The sequence below is a fragment of the Mycteria americana genome, chromosome 12 (assembly GCF_035582795.1).
Source record: "Mycteria americana isolate JAX WOST 10 ecotype Jacksonville Zoo and Gardens chromosome 12, USCA_MyAme_1.0, whole genome shotgun sequence".
NCBI lineage: Eukaryota > Metazoa > Chordata > Aves > Ciconiiformes > Ciconiidae > Mycteria > Mycteria americana.
The window spans coordinates 20,071,712-20,085,815 of record NC_134376.1 but is presented as its reverse complement, the minus strand read 5'-3'; the positions used below and the strand labels follow the sequence as shown (position 1 = coordinate 20,085,815).

The window sequence follows — 14,104 nt, the reverse complement described above, 5'->3', positions numbered from 1 at the left end:
CTCCCCCAGGGTGATGGTGTCCTTGGCAGCCTGGTGACAGCCTGCAGCAGGGACAAGGGTGATACCACCCTGTGGGACACACAGCAAAGTTCCCTGCAGCAAGTGTAGCACAGGCAAAACTGTGCTCTTGCTTCTGCCAATGATTTCCCCATGGGGAAGGATGTCACCAGAGCAGGTGGCAGGAGGAGGTGGAGACAGGGAAAACTCAATTCTCACTGTGCAGCCGAGGCCAACCAATGAGATCTTCCCCCCCATTGCCCAAATCCAGGGAGGAAGTGGATGTCTCCAGGGGATTCCAGCCCACCACGTTTTGGGAATGGTGTAATTGAGGGACCTGCAGTGGAGAGCAGGTGGTTAGGAGACTATGGCTGCCACAGCAAGCAGCCATCTGGGTATAAATTGCAAGGACCAACAAAGGAGGCACATTCAGTGAGTCTCCGGATGAAAAGTGCAGGGTACCTGGTTCTGAAGCATTCCTATCCCCTCTGGCTTCACCGCAGCTCCTGGCTCGTGGAAAGGAATATTAGTCTGTGGGTCCTTGTGGAATGGTGCATCTATCTCTTTTTCAGACCTCCCCAGACACAGGCAGGACCTAGAAGACTACCCAAGCTTTTGAGGACTCAGCACCACATCTACACACAGCCTCGCCCCACTGCACAGGGCTCCCCTGCCTGTTAACACGAGGACAGCAGCAGGACCAGCCAGCAATCCTTCCAGATCACTGGACAGCAAAGAAATCTTATCGTGCTGAGGTCTGAGCCTCTCCAACAGAGCCTCTCCCACTCCAAGCATGCACCAAGGATCTTCATTGTTCCTCAGCTTCTCTCTTAACAAAAAAATAGCAGCAATAATATCATCAACATAGCACCCATAACAGTCCCCTACCCACTTCACATGGGGGCTTGTAAGGTCTTGTTAACATTCCCTAGTCCTTTTGAACACTAATAATTCTCTTGAGTCAGAGTCTCTGGAAACAGGTGTGCTTTATTAAAAATAGAAGGCAGGTAGGGATTTTCAAACCATAGAAGCAAGAAATCAATGCCTAATACTTTACCTAGTACATGCTCTGTCAGAGCATCCCCCACCCAAACAGACACTGCCTCTCACCAGCTGCCCCAAAAAGCTCCAGACACCCAAGCACTCTTGCCAGGCTTGGCAGTGGGCCTTCCCTCTTGACCCAGCTCTTCCATTACTTTAACACTGCCTTCTTGGCTTGCTGAAACGCCAGTAGCTCCCTCCTGTCTAAGCCATAGATTAAGGATCTGGCCCAGCACTGTCATATTCAGGATGAGCACCTATGGATTCATGTATTCTGCCAGGATTGAATTTTTAGAGGGACAAAGCCAACACACATCTCAGACCCCCACCTCTCTCCTTCTGATGCCAGCAGGGTGCCTCGTGCACAGGTCTGTTGCTGATTGATGCTCCCTGGGAGCACGGTATACTGGGCTCTTCCTAGCTCCAGTCCCCAGGAACCCACATGCATCCTCCCCTGTATCCCGAAGCTGATTACACAGCCCTGCCATGATGCCTCCATCCACTGGACTGCTCTACAAGAAGCAAGTAGGGACAGTCTCCTGGAAATGAGCAACAAACCAAGGTTTCCCTCCCCAGTGCCTCAGCCCAGGAATGAGAGTCAGGTCCTGAAAATGGGGGATGCTAGAAAGAATAGCAGAGCAAAGTTAGAATAGCAGGTTTTGTTAGAGCAAAAACCTTGAGACCTGGGCATTGGCTCTGCCAAGCAAGTCGCCCTCAGAAGCAGGAGGCCATGCATCAACCCCTGCACCACCTCCTCCCTCCTGCTGAGGATGAGGGAGATGGGACCAGACAGGCGTGAAACTACACTTCACTGTGACTCTATGGAGCAAAAACCCAACTGTCAAATCAGCTTGTTTGCTGCCATTTCAGATAACACAAGCACTGTCAAGCCTGGAGTGTATGTGAGCAAAATCCTTGTCTCAGTCCCCAGGCTTTCTATGAGGAGGCACAGACCCCATCCCAGGCATCATGGGAGACTGTGCCCAGGCAGTTGCAGCTGCCAGCACTCAGCTCTACGGTAGGCAGGCAGACCCCCTGGGTGCCTCTCCCCATCGGCACCAAACCAGCACACACTGCTGGGAAGTATCATCCCGCTTGCACTTCCATGGCACCAGAGCTGTTCTGACCCCATGCTGCTTTCCTGAGGAGTGTGCCATCCATCTCCAGCTGCCTGGGATGCGCATCCAAAAAAATCACGCCAAAATCACGCCCCAGGAGAGGGGCTGGTTTGCTGACAGGCCAGGGATAAGGTAAGCTCTGCTGTCTGTGCCCCCTTCCTCAGCTGGCTCCCAGGGACCTGCCCTGGCAGGCACGCACCCACCGACCCGGGTAGGGGGGTTATCCACCACTGCAGCATCCTCTGAAAGACTCTTCTTTAAGACCATGTGCCTGGTCAATAATCACAAGGACCTGAAAGATCATTTTTAGGTCATCAGGGATTTGCTGCCCCTTGGCATATACACACGGACATCCTTACATAAGGAGTGTGAGTGCAGCTACAATCCCTTTATGTAGAAGTGAATTCAGCAAGAAAAAGGGAAAGCAAATAAGATGCAACCACATAAAGGGAAATTAAGACAGGCCAGTGGTGACACATCCTCGCAGGACCTATGCAGGAGGGCTATGCTGTTTCACAGCTTGCGAGATGAAGAGCAGGCATGATCACACGATGCACACCTGAACTACATAGACTCACAGAATATCTCAAAAGCTGGAAGGGATCTGTAAGGATCATCAGGTCCAACTCCCTGCTCCTCACAGGACTACCAGTTTAAAAAATGATCATAATTCAGAAAAAAATAGGCTCATTCTACAATAGGGTAGTTAAATGATTTACCTCAAGCTAATAGGACTGTTCATTTTTTAACTGTTGTTATGAACAACTTGTGGAAAATAAATTTTCAGTATTCCATTTCTTTCAGTCAGTTGTGTTGCTCTTCCATTTCACTCAGATGAGACAACGGAAGTAAGTGTGCCTTATGGTTCAGTCACTTTCCACTTTCTGATTCCCTTTCACTAACATGATACCTTTTGCTTCTCTGCATGGATGTTGTGGATCTGGCACATCTCAGCCCTTCCAGTCCCACAGTCTGAGCAGAGGAAAGCAAGGCAGGAGCATCTGGAGGCCAGGTGGAGCAGAGGGGCCTGGAGCCACATGAACAGGGAGCCCAGGCACCACTGTGGGAGGAAGCTGAGTGCTGGGCTGGAGAGGTTTTCTTCTGGAGTAGCTCCTCCGGAACCCACAGGGACTGCCCTGTGTGCTTGGAGAAGGGCAGCGCAATGGGGGACCCCACATGCTGCCTGTGACCCCACCTGTGAACGGCTCTCCAGGGCCACAACCCCACAGCCCCCCAGCATGGCTGCAAGCCTTCCTGTTCCTCCCTGCACCACAATGCACCACAGGAGAGCACTGCCACAGAGCTGGGCATCCCCTTCATCCCCTCCTGGGCTCCCAGCTCACCCTGTCACTCCTGACCATGCCTATGGCTGAGGGACTGGGCATGGACACCTTGATCCCAGGGAAAGGGCCACCTTTTGGGTTGCTGCCATGGGGCCAAGACAGGCCTGGCATCAGGCTCCCTTCTCCTCAGGGCTGAGCCAGGAAGCAAGCTGGGCTGGGAAGCCTTTGACCCCCTGCGGGAGGGCTGGGGATCCACCTCCCCACAGGGCTGGCACCACATCCACACAGCCGGGAAGCCAGGCCCTGGAGCTGCCCTTACCCTGAGCGCCACACGGCTGCCAGAAGAGGTTAGAAGAGGTTTTCTCCTGCTGCTCCCCTGCCAGCCCGAGCCTCCCTGCCTGGTGGTAGGTGCTATCTGGGGACGAGGTGGGGGCCGGGCCATGGCAGCCAGCTCTGCCCTGGGAAGGGGACATGGGGCAGAGCTAGCGCACAGGCCGCAGGGTAAGGCCAGACATGGCTATCAGGGAAGTGCGACTGGGAGGGAGGGAGCAAGGGCAGGGCCTAACTGCAGCCCCGGGACATTGCCTTCTCCTCCTGGGTGCCCCAGGCACGGCCCACCCCTCGCTCTGAGGTGTCGGGCCAGGGAACCTCAAGCCAAGGCCTCGCTCGCCTGCTCTCTCTCTCCTCCCTGCAGGCAGTGCCCCACTGCCCCGGCAGCCACGGGGCAGGAGTTGGTACCTCCTTGCTGCCTTCTCCACCCACTCCTCCTGCAGCAGAGGCTTCCGAAAAGCTGGAAGCCCTTCCCATTGCCATGCACCTGCCCAGCTCTGCAGGCTGGGTCCCACTTCTCCCTCCTGCTAACCGGGCCTGCGGAGGAGACCAGGGTGCCACACTGACTCGACAGCCTGCATCTACAGCAGTTGCATGAAATGAGGGCAGCTTTTTCCTGACAGAAGAAGTCTTGCCAAGCTCCTGCTCTAGCCTGGGCACAGTGTTCCCCACGCTGCAAGGCCAGCCCTAAGTGAAGGCTCGCCGTCAGGGTTAGAAGGGTCACCCTGTCCCCAGGCAATGGCCTGCATCCTCTGGTGAAGGACCAGCAGCGCATGGCTGCATTTCTCTTCCAGTCCTCCCCGCTAGCAGGGGCTGTCTTGCTGCCCAGCAGGTCCACAGGTCAGCCACCTGGATAAAGCTCTGAGCAGAAATTGGGACAACGAGCCAAAGCCTAGACCTAGAAAATGAGATCCATGACTTCCTGAGCTGGCTGACAAGAAAAAGGTTCTTTGAGACTGAGTGGGACCTTTGCCATCTTCTGCCTTTGCCATCTTCTTCATCTTCATGGGTGAGTGCATAGCTCAGCACGAGGCATGTGCTAGACAGCTTCTCTCGGTGCTGGGCTCAGCAGGCAGCTGCCCTAATCCCAGCAACTCATGCAGCCCCCCAGCAGCACAGCCCTGGAGGAAGAACGGCAGTGTGGCCACTCCATTTACATTCAGCAGGCAAGGGCAGCAAAGATACAGGGGCCCAGAGGAAACATTCCCTGTGTAACCTCCCCTGGTTGCAAGACCACTTTCATAACCATGCCATCACCTTGCCTAACGCTACCACAGTTCCGACCAGCCTGGGCTCAGATGGTGTTTGTGGGGTTGCCGAAAAAGGGAGCAGACAGCCAAGAGGGTACTTGCTGAAATGCGGGGTGCTAACAAGGAGATATAGAGGCTGATGCTGATGTAACTGCTCACTTGTCTCCAGGGACTGAGCTTCTGCTGCTGCTCCTGGTGCTTATCCACTGCTGCTGCTGCGACTCCCCAAAACAAGGCAAGATGATAAAACTCAGCCTGCTCCCCCAAGAATGACCTGGGACACACAGGAGCTCCCAAGGCTGAGGCCTGCTCTGCAGTATCTGTGTTGCTTGTTGAAATGAGGGGGCAGGGGAGGAAAGCAGGCAGAGCACTGGACAGACCCTGCTCCCCCCTGAGAGACACACTCATGTCTTAGGAGAAATACAGCCCAGCCACCAAGGGGGAACGTTTATACAGGGAAGGTGATGGGGAAGAGAAAGCAGGTTGCATGTGCTTGAGCAGGCACAGACGTGCCCAGGACCTTTGCACTGTTCTGGGGGAGGCAAGTAGTACCTGGGCTTGAGCACAGACAAAGCATGGAAACTATTTTAATTTGTGTGTTCATGCATGTGCATGAAACTCCTTCCCCTCCTCTTTACAATGACACATCCTTTTCCAAAACAACTAGATTCCCAGAAGAAAAGAGGGCATAGACAACCTGGCAATGGAGCCCTAAACGCCCCCCACCTCACAGCTGGACAGAACGACTCTTCCTGCTTCTGCCCTCTGCTGCACCTACAAATCAGACTCTATCTTCACCTTGAGTGCCAAGAGCTGCCCAGCCACTTCCATCCTCCTCTACAACCTCAGCAACTACCCTTCCTATTCTCTGTACGCGGATGAATGCAAACCCCTTGCACGGTACCTGCAATGCCATCCTAGGCCAATACACCCACTTGAGTCAGCCCACTCCACAATCCCTGTAAGATACAGTACCCTAATGCAGACTTTTCAGCTACAAGCCACAGATCATCCTCAGCTACTGCAGCCAAAGTGGAGAACAGGTGCTCCCCCATGCAGAGCCAGCAGCCATGGGAACCGCCAGGGAGGGAGGGCAAGGAGAAAGTAGGATAAACTATTGTTTCCCTCTGGCTAGAGGCTGGGATCCTTTTCCAAGCTCACCCTTGCTGATCATCAAAACACGCTGTGGAGCATCCTAACGCTAAGGTCCCTTCTGGGATGACTGAATGGGAGGCTCAGCTATGCTTCTTTTCAGGGTTTTGGGCCCTTCCATTCAGGCTTAATTTCCAGCAGGACTGAAAGCAAAGCATAGCACTGTCCTGGGCTGTGAACATCCATTAAAAGAGGCAGCACAGGGCTCTGAAGGTGCTTCAAAGCACAGCCACAGCTTCTGGGAACCCTTTCAGTCCCTGCAGAGACATTTGGAGCATATCGTCAGTGACCCAGCTTCCTTTATGCGCTACATCAACTTTAGAAACTGCCTCACTCTTTCCAGGAGACACAAAAGCATGTGAAGATCAAACTGTGCAAGGGAGCAGTGGCTCCCTCCTCCCTATGGACTTTGCAGAGGATGCTTGGGGCACCAAAAATAAAGCTTGTTCTTCATCCTGAAGATTAGCAATGCCTCCAATTTGAAAAGCATCACCCCCTTACCTAGCATCCTTACAATCCCAGGTGGAGCCAGGTTTTCAACTGGTATAGTCCCCTCTGTTTTAGGGTGATACTCTGTGTCCCCATAGGTTGACCCCATGACGGGGCAGGGTGAGCCTTTTTTGCTGGGGCACATACAGAACAAGAAAGGTCCAATTCTGTCCTTAGAACACCGGCTCCAGAAGGCGGCACCCTGAAAGGCAGCAAAGCACCTACTCATGAATGGGAGTGGTGGTACATGCCCTTTCCGATAGCTGGAAGGCAGGATGAGGCCAGGGATGTTAGGTGCAATTCCAAGCAACTGGATGTTAGGTGCAATTCCAAGCAATTGTCCTGGCAGTGGCAATACTTGAGCAGACTGGCATCAGCACACACAAATACCTTTAGTTTCAACTCCAACTCCAGGAAAAAATTATTGATCTTTTCAAACATTTAGCCTTAGCTGAGCTCAGCAAGGAGACGTCCTTGTCTGCTCAGTGCTGAGATGCTGGGAAGAGTAGCATGGGATTCTGCTCGCTGTCTGTCGCTACTCTGTGGACAATGCAGAAATAGCTGCTCAGATGAGATAGACCAGAGGCAGCCATAAAATAAACTTTCTTCATTGCTCTCTTAGTCTGTGCTTCTGCTCTGTCATTAGCCTGCTGCAGTGCTGTTGTTGAAAGATGCCCAGCAAGTGTCTTCTCCATCTTAGGAGGCAACTCTTAATTCCTTTTCGAAGGGCATGTAGAAGCTCAGCAGCAGAGGCCCGTGGATCAGAGTCTTCTGTGGTTCCAGAACAAGCAGCATCCAGGCAGCAGCAACTCAACTGCTAGACCCATCAAAAGCAGGCAGGCAGTGGATCTAAGCAGCAGGCCTCTATCCCCTGAAGACTAAGTAGAGATTCCTGGGGCAAAAGGGAAAAAGAAAGGTGCCACCAGGAAAGGTGGCACCTTTGCTCATAAGAACTATAGCTTCCCCAAAAGGAAGCTAAAAAAAGAGAATAAAAACCCAGCCCAGGAAAAGGCAGACAGTCTGATTATTTCATTCTGCTCCAATTGCACAGCAGCATTCATCAGTGCATGTACCAATCAAAAGCCCTTGCAGTATTGCAGAGCAGCCGAAACTTCACACACACCTTGTGCTGCCAAGCACTTGCCAAAGACTGTGGCCCACAGCACGTTTGAGTTGCATTTGCAAGGGGAGGGGTGCGCTGCCAGTAGCTACCCCAGTACCAACCTCACTGGGCTGCAAAAGCAGAGCCCTTAGGGCCTTGTCAATTTTCTTCTGTGCTCAGAGGCTTACTGGGGAAGAGAGAGAGACTGTTAAGCCTTTTAATTGGTGGACCCTTGTTTTATCTTTCAAATCACAGGCTACCAGCCCAGGGCTTTGGGCCAGCCTCTCCTGTTGAATCCCACCCACCCTGCTGTTACCCTGTTCTTCTGTAACAGTAACCTAGGCAGTGTCCCGTAGCAGCTACCACTGCCACCTAGCAGTCCTCATGACACAGCCACTGTGCATCAGAGCTGGAATCAGGACAGGTATTCCATTTTGCACACTCCTGCCCTCCAGAACTGAAGACGACTGTTTCCATCAGAAGGAAATACACACTGGGTTGCATGTTATATCCCTATCAGCAGGAAGCTGAGTTGGAGAGGATGTGGCAACATTGATTGGACTGCACACACTAGTGTGAATTAAAAAAGGAGCCTCCTCCACACACAGGGAGTGTTAAAGAAGAGCACAGACAGCTCCAGAGAGGTTATCAACTATAAAAATACTCTCATCCAAGAAGCTGTTAATGGTGAGCAGTTCCACATATGCACAATCACCTTCTAAGCAGAGAATGGTCTGGAACAGAGCAAGGGTTGGTAAACGCATACCCAGGGTCAAGACCGCAGCTAGTCATAAGACTAATTGACTGGAATCAGTAATGAGTCTGCTATTGCATCAGCCCATCCAGGCCTCTCTACCTTCCGCCTTTCATTACTTACTACCAAACACATTAATCAGTCACAGCCCGATACTGATTTGTAGGCTCTCTTACTGCCTGCAACCTGTAATATTAGCATGCGTTAAACCAAGCACAGCACCGAGTGTCAACTCCTCAGAGGAGGCTGCAGCAGTAACAAGGCTGGCACTAACCCACTCAGGATCTCAGGAACCTCACAAAGGGACAGAAAGTGAGGCTGCAGACAAGGTAGGCCACACATGCCCAGAGCAGAGGTCTATGCAGAAGGAAAAGGAAGGGGGTGGGGGGGGGTGTCAAAGCAACGTATCTATCTCTAGTCTCCATCCTTGGAGCTATTCAAAAGCCATCTGTACATGGTCCTGGGAGACTGGCTTTGGATGGCCCTGCCTGAGCAGGGGAATTGGAGCAGATAGACCCCAGTGGTCCCCTTCCAACCTCAACCATTCTGTGATTCTGTGATCTCTTCCTTTTGAGCACAGCGCTCTTGACAACCATGCTGTCAAGATAGGCTCCAATGGCCCTGATGTTTTGTAGGGACCTTGGTGAGCCTGCAGTCTTCACCTCAGCACACGTGTAGGTTCCTGGGTAAGGTACTCCAGTGACGAAAGCCACCAGAAACACGGGCTGGACAGGGCTATCTGGAGCCAAGCAGGAGACAGGTGATGCTTCCTCATCACGTGACAGCCAGCTCCATGAGCCAGCCCAACCCAGTCTCAGTACCTACAGCGTCTTCCAAACATGACCATCAAGGGAAGTTTGGAAAAGTACTTCAGGTAGTACTCAGGTCTCAGACAGCACTGGGCTGAGGCTACACAAACCAGGCCCAGCGTTTGAAGAGCTGCCCACCTCTGCCCTCAGAGACCACTACTGTCCTCCCAGTAAGTCAAACAGTAATCCAGCATGCATAACTAAGAACAGCCACTCACTTGTAAGAGAGCACATAATCTTTCATACTCTTTCATTCTCAGCACTGACGGTCCACAGGAGCATGGCAGGTCTGAGGATCTTTATTTCACAGTTATCAATGGCTGGAGGGATGAGTTACATACTGTAGCATCCACAGGTAGGCAGCAAATCGTAGTAACAACATGGTACTCACTTGGGGTTTAATGACAGGATGTGACACTTGCACAGATGTGCTCAAGGTACCAAGGCAGCTCCAAAAGCTGGCAGTGAAAACAAGATACTAAACCTGGAAAAAACCAATTGGCCCAACTAGGGCTTAGGAAAAAAGAAATATATTATCACATTGATGCCAGGGAAAAAAAAGAGTTCAAACAGCAGCCAGTAAGAATATCCCCAAAGGGGAATCAATAACATGGGCATGGACAGAACAGATAGGAGAGGGAGAAGCTCAGGGCAGGTCATAACCATAGCTGGACCAGATCACAGCAACATATTTCACTACATGGAGCAGCATGCCCTGCACTTCTCATGGTGTGTTAAATTAGTCTGTCTTCATCCCTTCCCAGCCAGCTCACAGTCCAGCAGTTAGTTACAGCACTGTGTGCAAATACAGTTAGTGAGAGTGGTCCACAGCTCCCCATCCCTTATAATGGACTAGTGTAATTCATCAGAGTCTTGGAAAGTGTAAACCACACAACCCACATGAGAACAAAGACAGGTGGAAGCTCTCACCAGCCACACAGCATTGCTTGGTGCCCTGCTTATGCAGCAGTCCCAGACAAGGCTACTAAAGTTGTGTCTGGATACACTGACCCTACCCTATGGAGAACCACATGGTAGTGAACCACAGCACTGCTCAGGCTGACCTGGACTCAGCTGGCATGTTGAAAACAAACAGGGAGACACTGGAAGTACTGTAAGGACTTGGACACTCCACAGATAATTAATATGGCCTGTAGTTCCAGTAACTGGAGAAAACAGAGATCTGGAAAGCAAGAAGAAAAGCAGGTAAGTTCCTGTATCCCTTGGGCCATAGAAGAAAGAGCACATAATGCGTGCATGAAGATTGAGCTTTACAGCATTACACACTCCAGCACTGCACTGCAGAAGGGCAGATTTGCTGCTGTTGTCACTGAAGAGGCTTGGAGCACAAAGTTACTTGCTCAAGGTGGCAGCCAGGTCAGCTACAGAGCCGGAACTGAACATTGGTCTACTGGAATCTAGCTTGCTGAGGTCTCCGTGCCTTCTCTCCAGCACCCTGGCATTTCCTCACATCCAGCTCATGACTGAGAACACAGAAGTGTCTACCTGCTCCTCTCTATCTAGTCACTAGTTCAGCAAACACATCTGCCACACTACTATACTTATCCCAGATGGCTGTCTGCTAGGCAGTGCCAGCCAGCTCCCTGGCTCCAGAGCATTGACTCATCGCTTGTTTTCAGTTTATATGTAAGTTGTACAGAATAACATCACATCAGATTTTTAGGTGATCTGAGGTCCCCTCAAAATCCAGAGTTAAAAACAAAGCCCCTTCTCTAAGGCCATTACCTTGTCCTTTAGTTGCTGGCAAAGCTGCAGTGAAACTGTGAAGAAGACAAGGGCATCATTTAACCATGGTACAACACATTCCACTTTATGGACATGGCTGACTTCATACCGCTGGTTGCCAAACTCACTGGAGTGGGGGGGGGGAGGGGAAAAAAAAAAAAAGTACAGCTTCACACACAACAGCACAGACCACAAAACTCAACTGTCCTCCGTTCTCACAGAAGAGATCACTATGATTTCTACTACATTTAAAACAGCACCTGGTAAAGCTATAGAATGCAAACCCTCAGTCTACCTCTGATCAGATTTAGAGTTAAGCTAAATCTAATAGGGTTAAGGTAGAAACTTTACCACTTTCCAGAGAGGCACAAAGGCAGGAAATGCAGACGGCAATGCCAATAACCTAATGTTCATTTTGGTTAACAACTCATCTCTAGACACACTCATGGCACTGTATGGGTGGGCTGTATCCTGGAAAGTCACATCTTTGGGCCTTTATGACTGAGTCATTAAAGAAACACTGTTGTGGCACACCTGTGCATTCACAGGCACAGCCACAGCAAGTGACTCCGTCCAGCTTCTCCACTTAACAGATGCTACAATCAAAACCGTGTACAGCCATTTGGATCTCATCCTCAGCATACTCTGTAACACAGCCCTTGTAGTGACTGTACTTACAACATGGCTCCAGGGTTGTGTAAAATGGACCCTCCAGCAGGCTTGAAGTTCTAGAGGAGAAGGAAAAGGTCATTAGGATTTTGATGCAATAAACAAACTTCTTAGAAGGAGGACGTTTAAGGTTTGTACTTTCAGTAGCCTGACATCAAGAAATGCCTATACTGTATCTGCCTGAATATTCCATTAATAGGGAATCCATGTCATTTGATCCCTTCCTGCTCCTTCATGAAAAAACATTTTACACAGTCAAGTCCAACTTAGCTCCAAATTTTAGCACCACAAAAATAAGATCACAGAATCACAGAATCGTATAGGTTGGAAAAGACCTTTAAGATCATCGAGTCCAACCGTAAACCTAACACTACCAAGACCACCACTACACCATGTCCCTAAGCACCTCATCCAAACGTCCTTTAAATACCTCCAGGGATGGTGAATCAACCACTTCCCTGGGCAGCCTGTTCCAATGCTTGACAACCCTTTCAGTGAAGTAAAATTTCCTAATATCCAGTCTAAACCTCCCCTGGTGCAACTTGAGGCCATTTCCTCTGGTCCTATCACTTGTTACCTGGGAGAAGAGACCGACCCCCACCTCTCTACAACCTCCTTTCAGGGAGTTGTAGAGAGCAATAAGGTCTCCCCTCAGCCTCCTTTTCTCCAGGCTAAACAATCCCAGCTCCCTCAATGAGGAAGATGAGAAGATCCAGAAGAAAAACAAAAGATAGATTTTAGGAAGAATATCCTTATGGAAGGACTGCATTTCATAAACCTTGAGTTTAACTCTGTTTTTACAGGATATCAAGCTGACCCAAATGCAACAGGTGAAGCAGAAAAGTATCCATCAAAACTCCATTCAGAAAACCCAAAATGCTACTTCGATGTAAACTGGATTAATACAATTATGCCCTTCCAAAATTACACAAAATTATCAAATTATATTGTAAAGGTAAAGTATTACTTGGCAAAAAAATAGTTACTGGCTTTCTCCAGAGCACTGGTATTTTCTTCTGGGCTAAGTGGCCATGCCCCAAACTAGATTTAGAGCCAGTGTTCTGTCTGCAGCAGATCTAAACACAGACACTTAACACCAGTTACAGTCATTTCTGCATTATCTTATGCATATAGCATCGCACCATGTAGCAGTGCAATCTCCTCCTCACAGTGGGACATAGGGAGAGGTAAATAAACAAGGCTCAAGAGATAGTAGGCATCACCTTGGTTGTGCTGGGCTGCAGCACATGGAGTTGGTAGACAGTCAGGCACAGCTTATTCAGGTTAATATAGAAATTCACAAGGATGTCTGGAGGCAGAGCAGGGGTGAACATTTTCTGGTGAGAAAACAAGTAGTTTCTTTGTCAATGAAAGGACCATTATTTCTAATGCTGGGAAATCACTACCTTTTTCTAAGCCACACTACAGTTACCCCATAGTGAGAGGGAATTCATTAGAAAAGAAACAAAGACTGAGCAACTTGCAGGCAATTGTTGTCCCTCTTGCTGCACTTGATCAAATGGTGTGTGCACGATGGTGACAAAAGAGGATGGAGCAGTGTTCACAAGGGAAAATCATCTCTGGACAAGATTCCTGGGCAGAGAACAGAACTTACGCTCTGAGAACCAGAGGCCTCATACCCAAGACACCTGCTTTCCCACAGGAAGATACAGAGCAGCCAAAAATGCTCAGGATTTGCACCTACTTCAGCTCTCTCTTTCTGCCTCACGAGACACTTCAGAAATCTACTTCCACCAGGATGCAGCACAACATCCTAACTGTTGCAAGCTGCCAGAGTGTACGGAGATCTAGACCACCACATACTTACTGTGAGACCACTGGAGGCAATCTCTGGTAGAGTCAGAGTGGCTGGAGTGGTAAGACGATTTCGGGCTCTTGAGAGCTGTAACATCACAGCATCCATAAGCTACAAGATAACATACAGTACACAGCTGAGTGGTGATCCCTGGACAGCTCTGGATAGTGTGCTGCAGAATCCTACAGCCTTTTGCAAGTGTTACAACAACCACCACCACCACCACCCCCTTGCCCTTCCAGGAATTCAGGGAAGGGGTGGCTCCCACATAAATGCAGTTTAACTGTTACCACCATCATAGACACTTGTGAGACAGGCCAGGAGTGTTTAATACCAGGGACTGAAGAGAGAACAGCTATTCATTAGAAGAATAAGAAGAGAACATAAGATCAATTACTGATGACACAGAAGCATTGACAAACTCATCACCAGCTCTTCTGAAGAGCAGGCATTAAGGAAAAACAAGCTGTGTTCTACTTCTCCCCATTCCCACATGACAGGTACAACAATTGCTAAATGGGCTCCCCTTGTTCATAACCATCTATGAG

General features: G+C 50.0%; 1 protein-coding gene across 10 annotated transcripts in view; it reads right to left on the bottom strand.

Moving 5' to 3' along the window:
• The window catches only part of ROGDI (rogdi atypical leucine zipper), a 78,017-nt gene that overhangs the window by 54,611 nt on the left and 9,302 nt on the right, over positions 1-14,104 (bottom strand). For 2 of the 10 annotated variants that reach the window (XR_012777628.1, XR_012777627.1), the window contains exons 7-12: positions 13,569-13,667; positions 12,964-13,077; positions 11,750-11,799; positions 11,072-11,198; positions 10,390-10,508; positions 9,717-9,838 (exon numbers count right to left, since the gene is read on the bottom strand). Coding sequence is in view for 5 of the 10 variants with exons in the window: in XM_075515199.1 (XP_075371314.1) it covers positions 10,467-10,508; positions 11,072-11,198; positions 11,750-11,799; positions 12,964-13,077; positions 13,569-13,667 (432 nt within the window). In the remaining 5 variants the exon portion in view is untranslated. Of the gene's footprint in view, positions 1-9,579; positions 10,509-11,071; positions 11,199-11,749; positions 11,800-12,963; positions 13,078-13,568; positions 13,668-14,104 lie in introns of those variants that run through there. The other 8 variants (XM_075515204.1, XM_075515203.1, XM_075515202.1 and 5 more) reach the window with 7 other exon arrangements.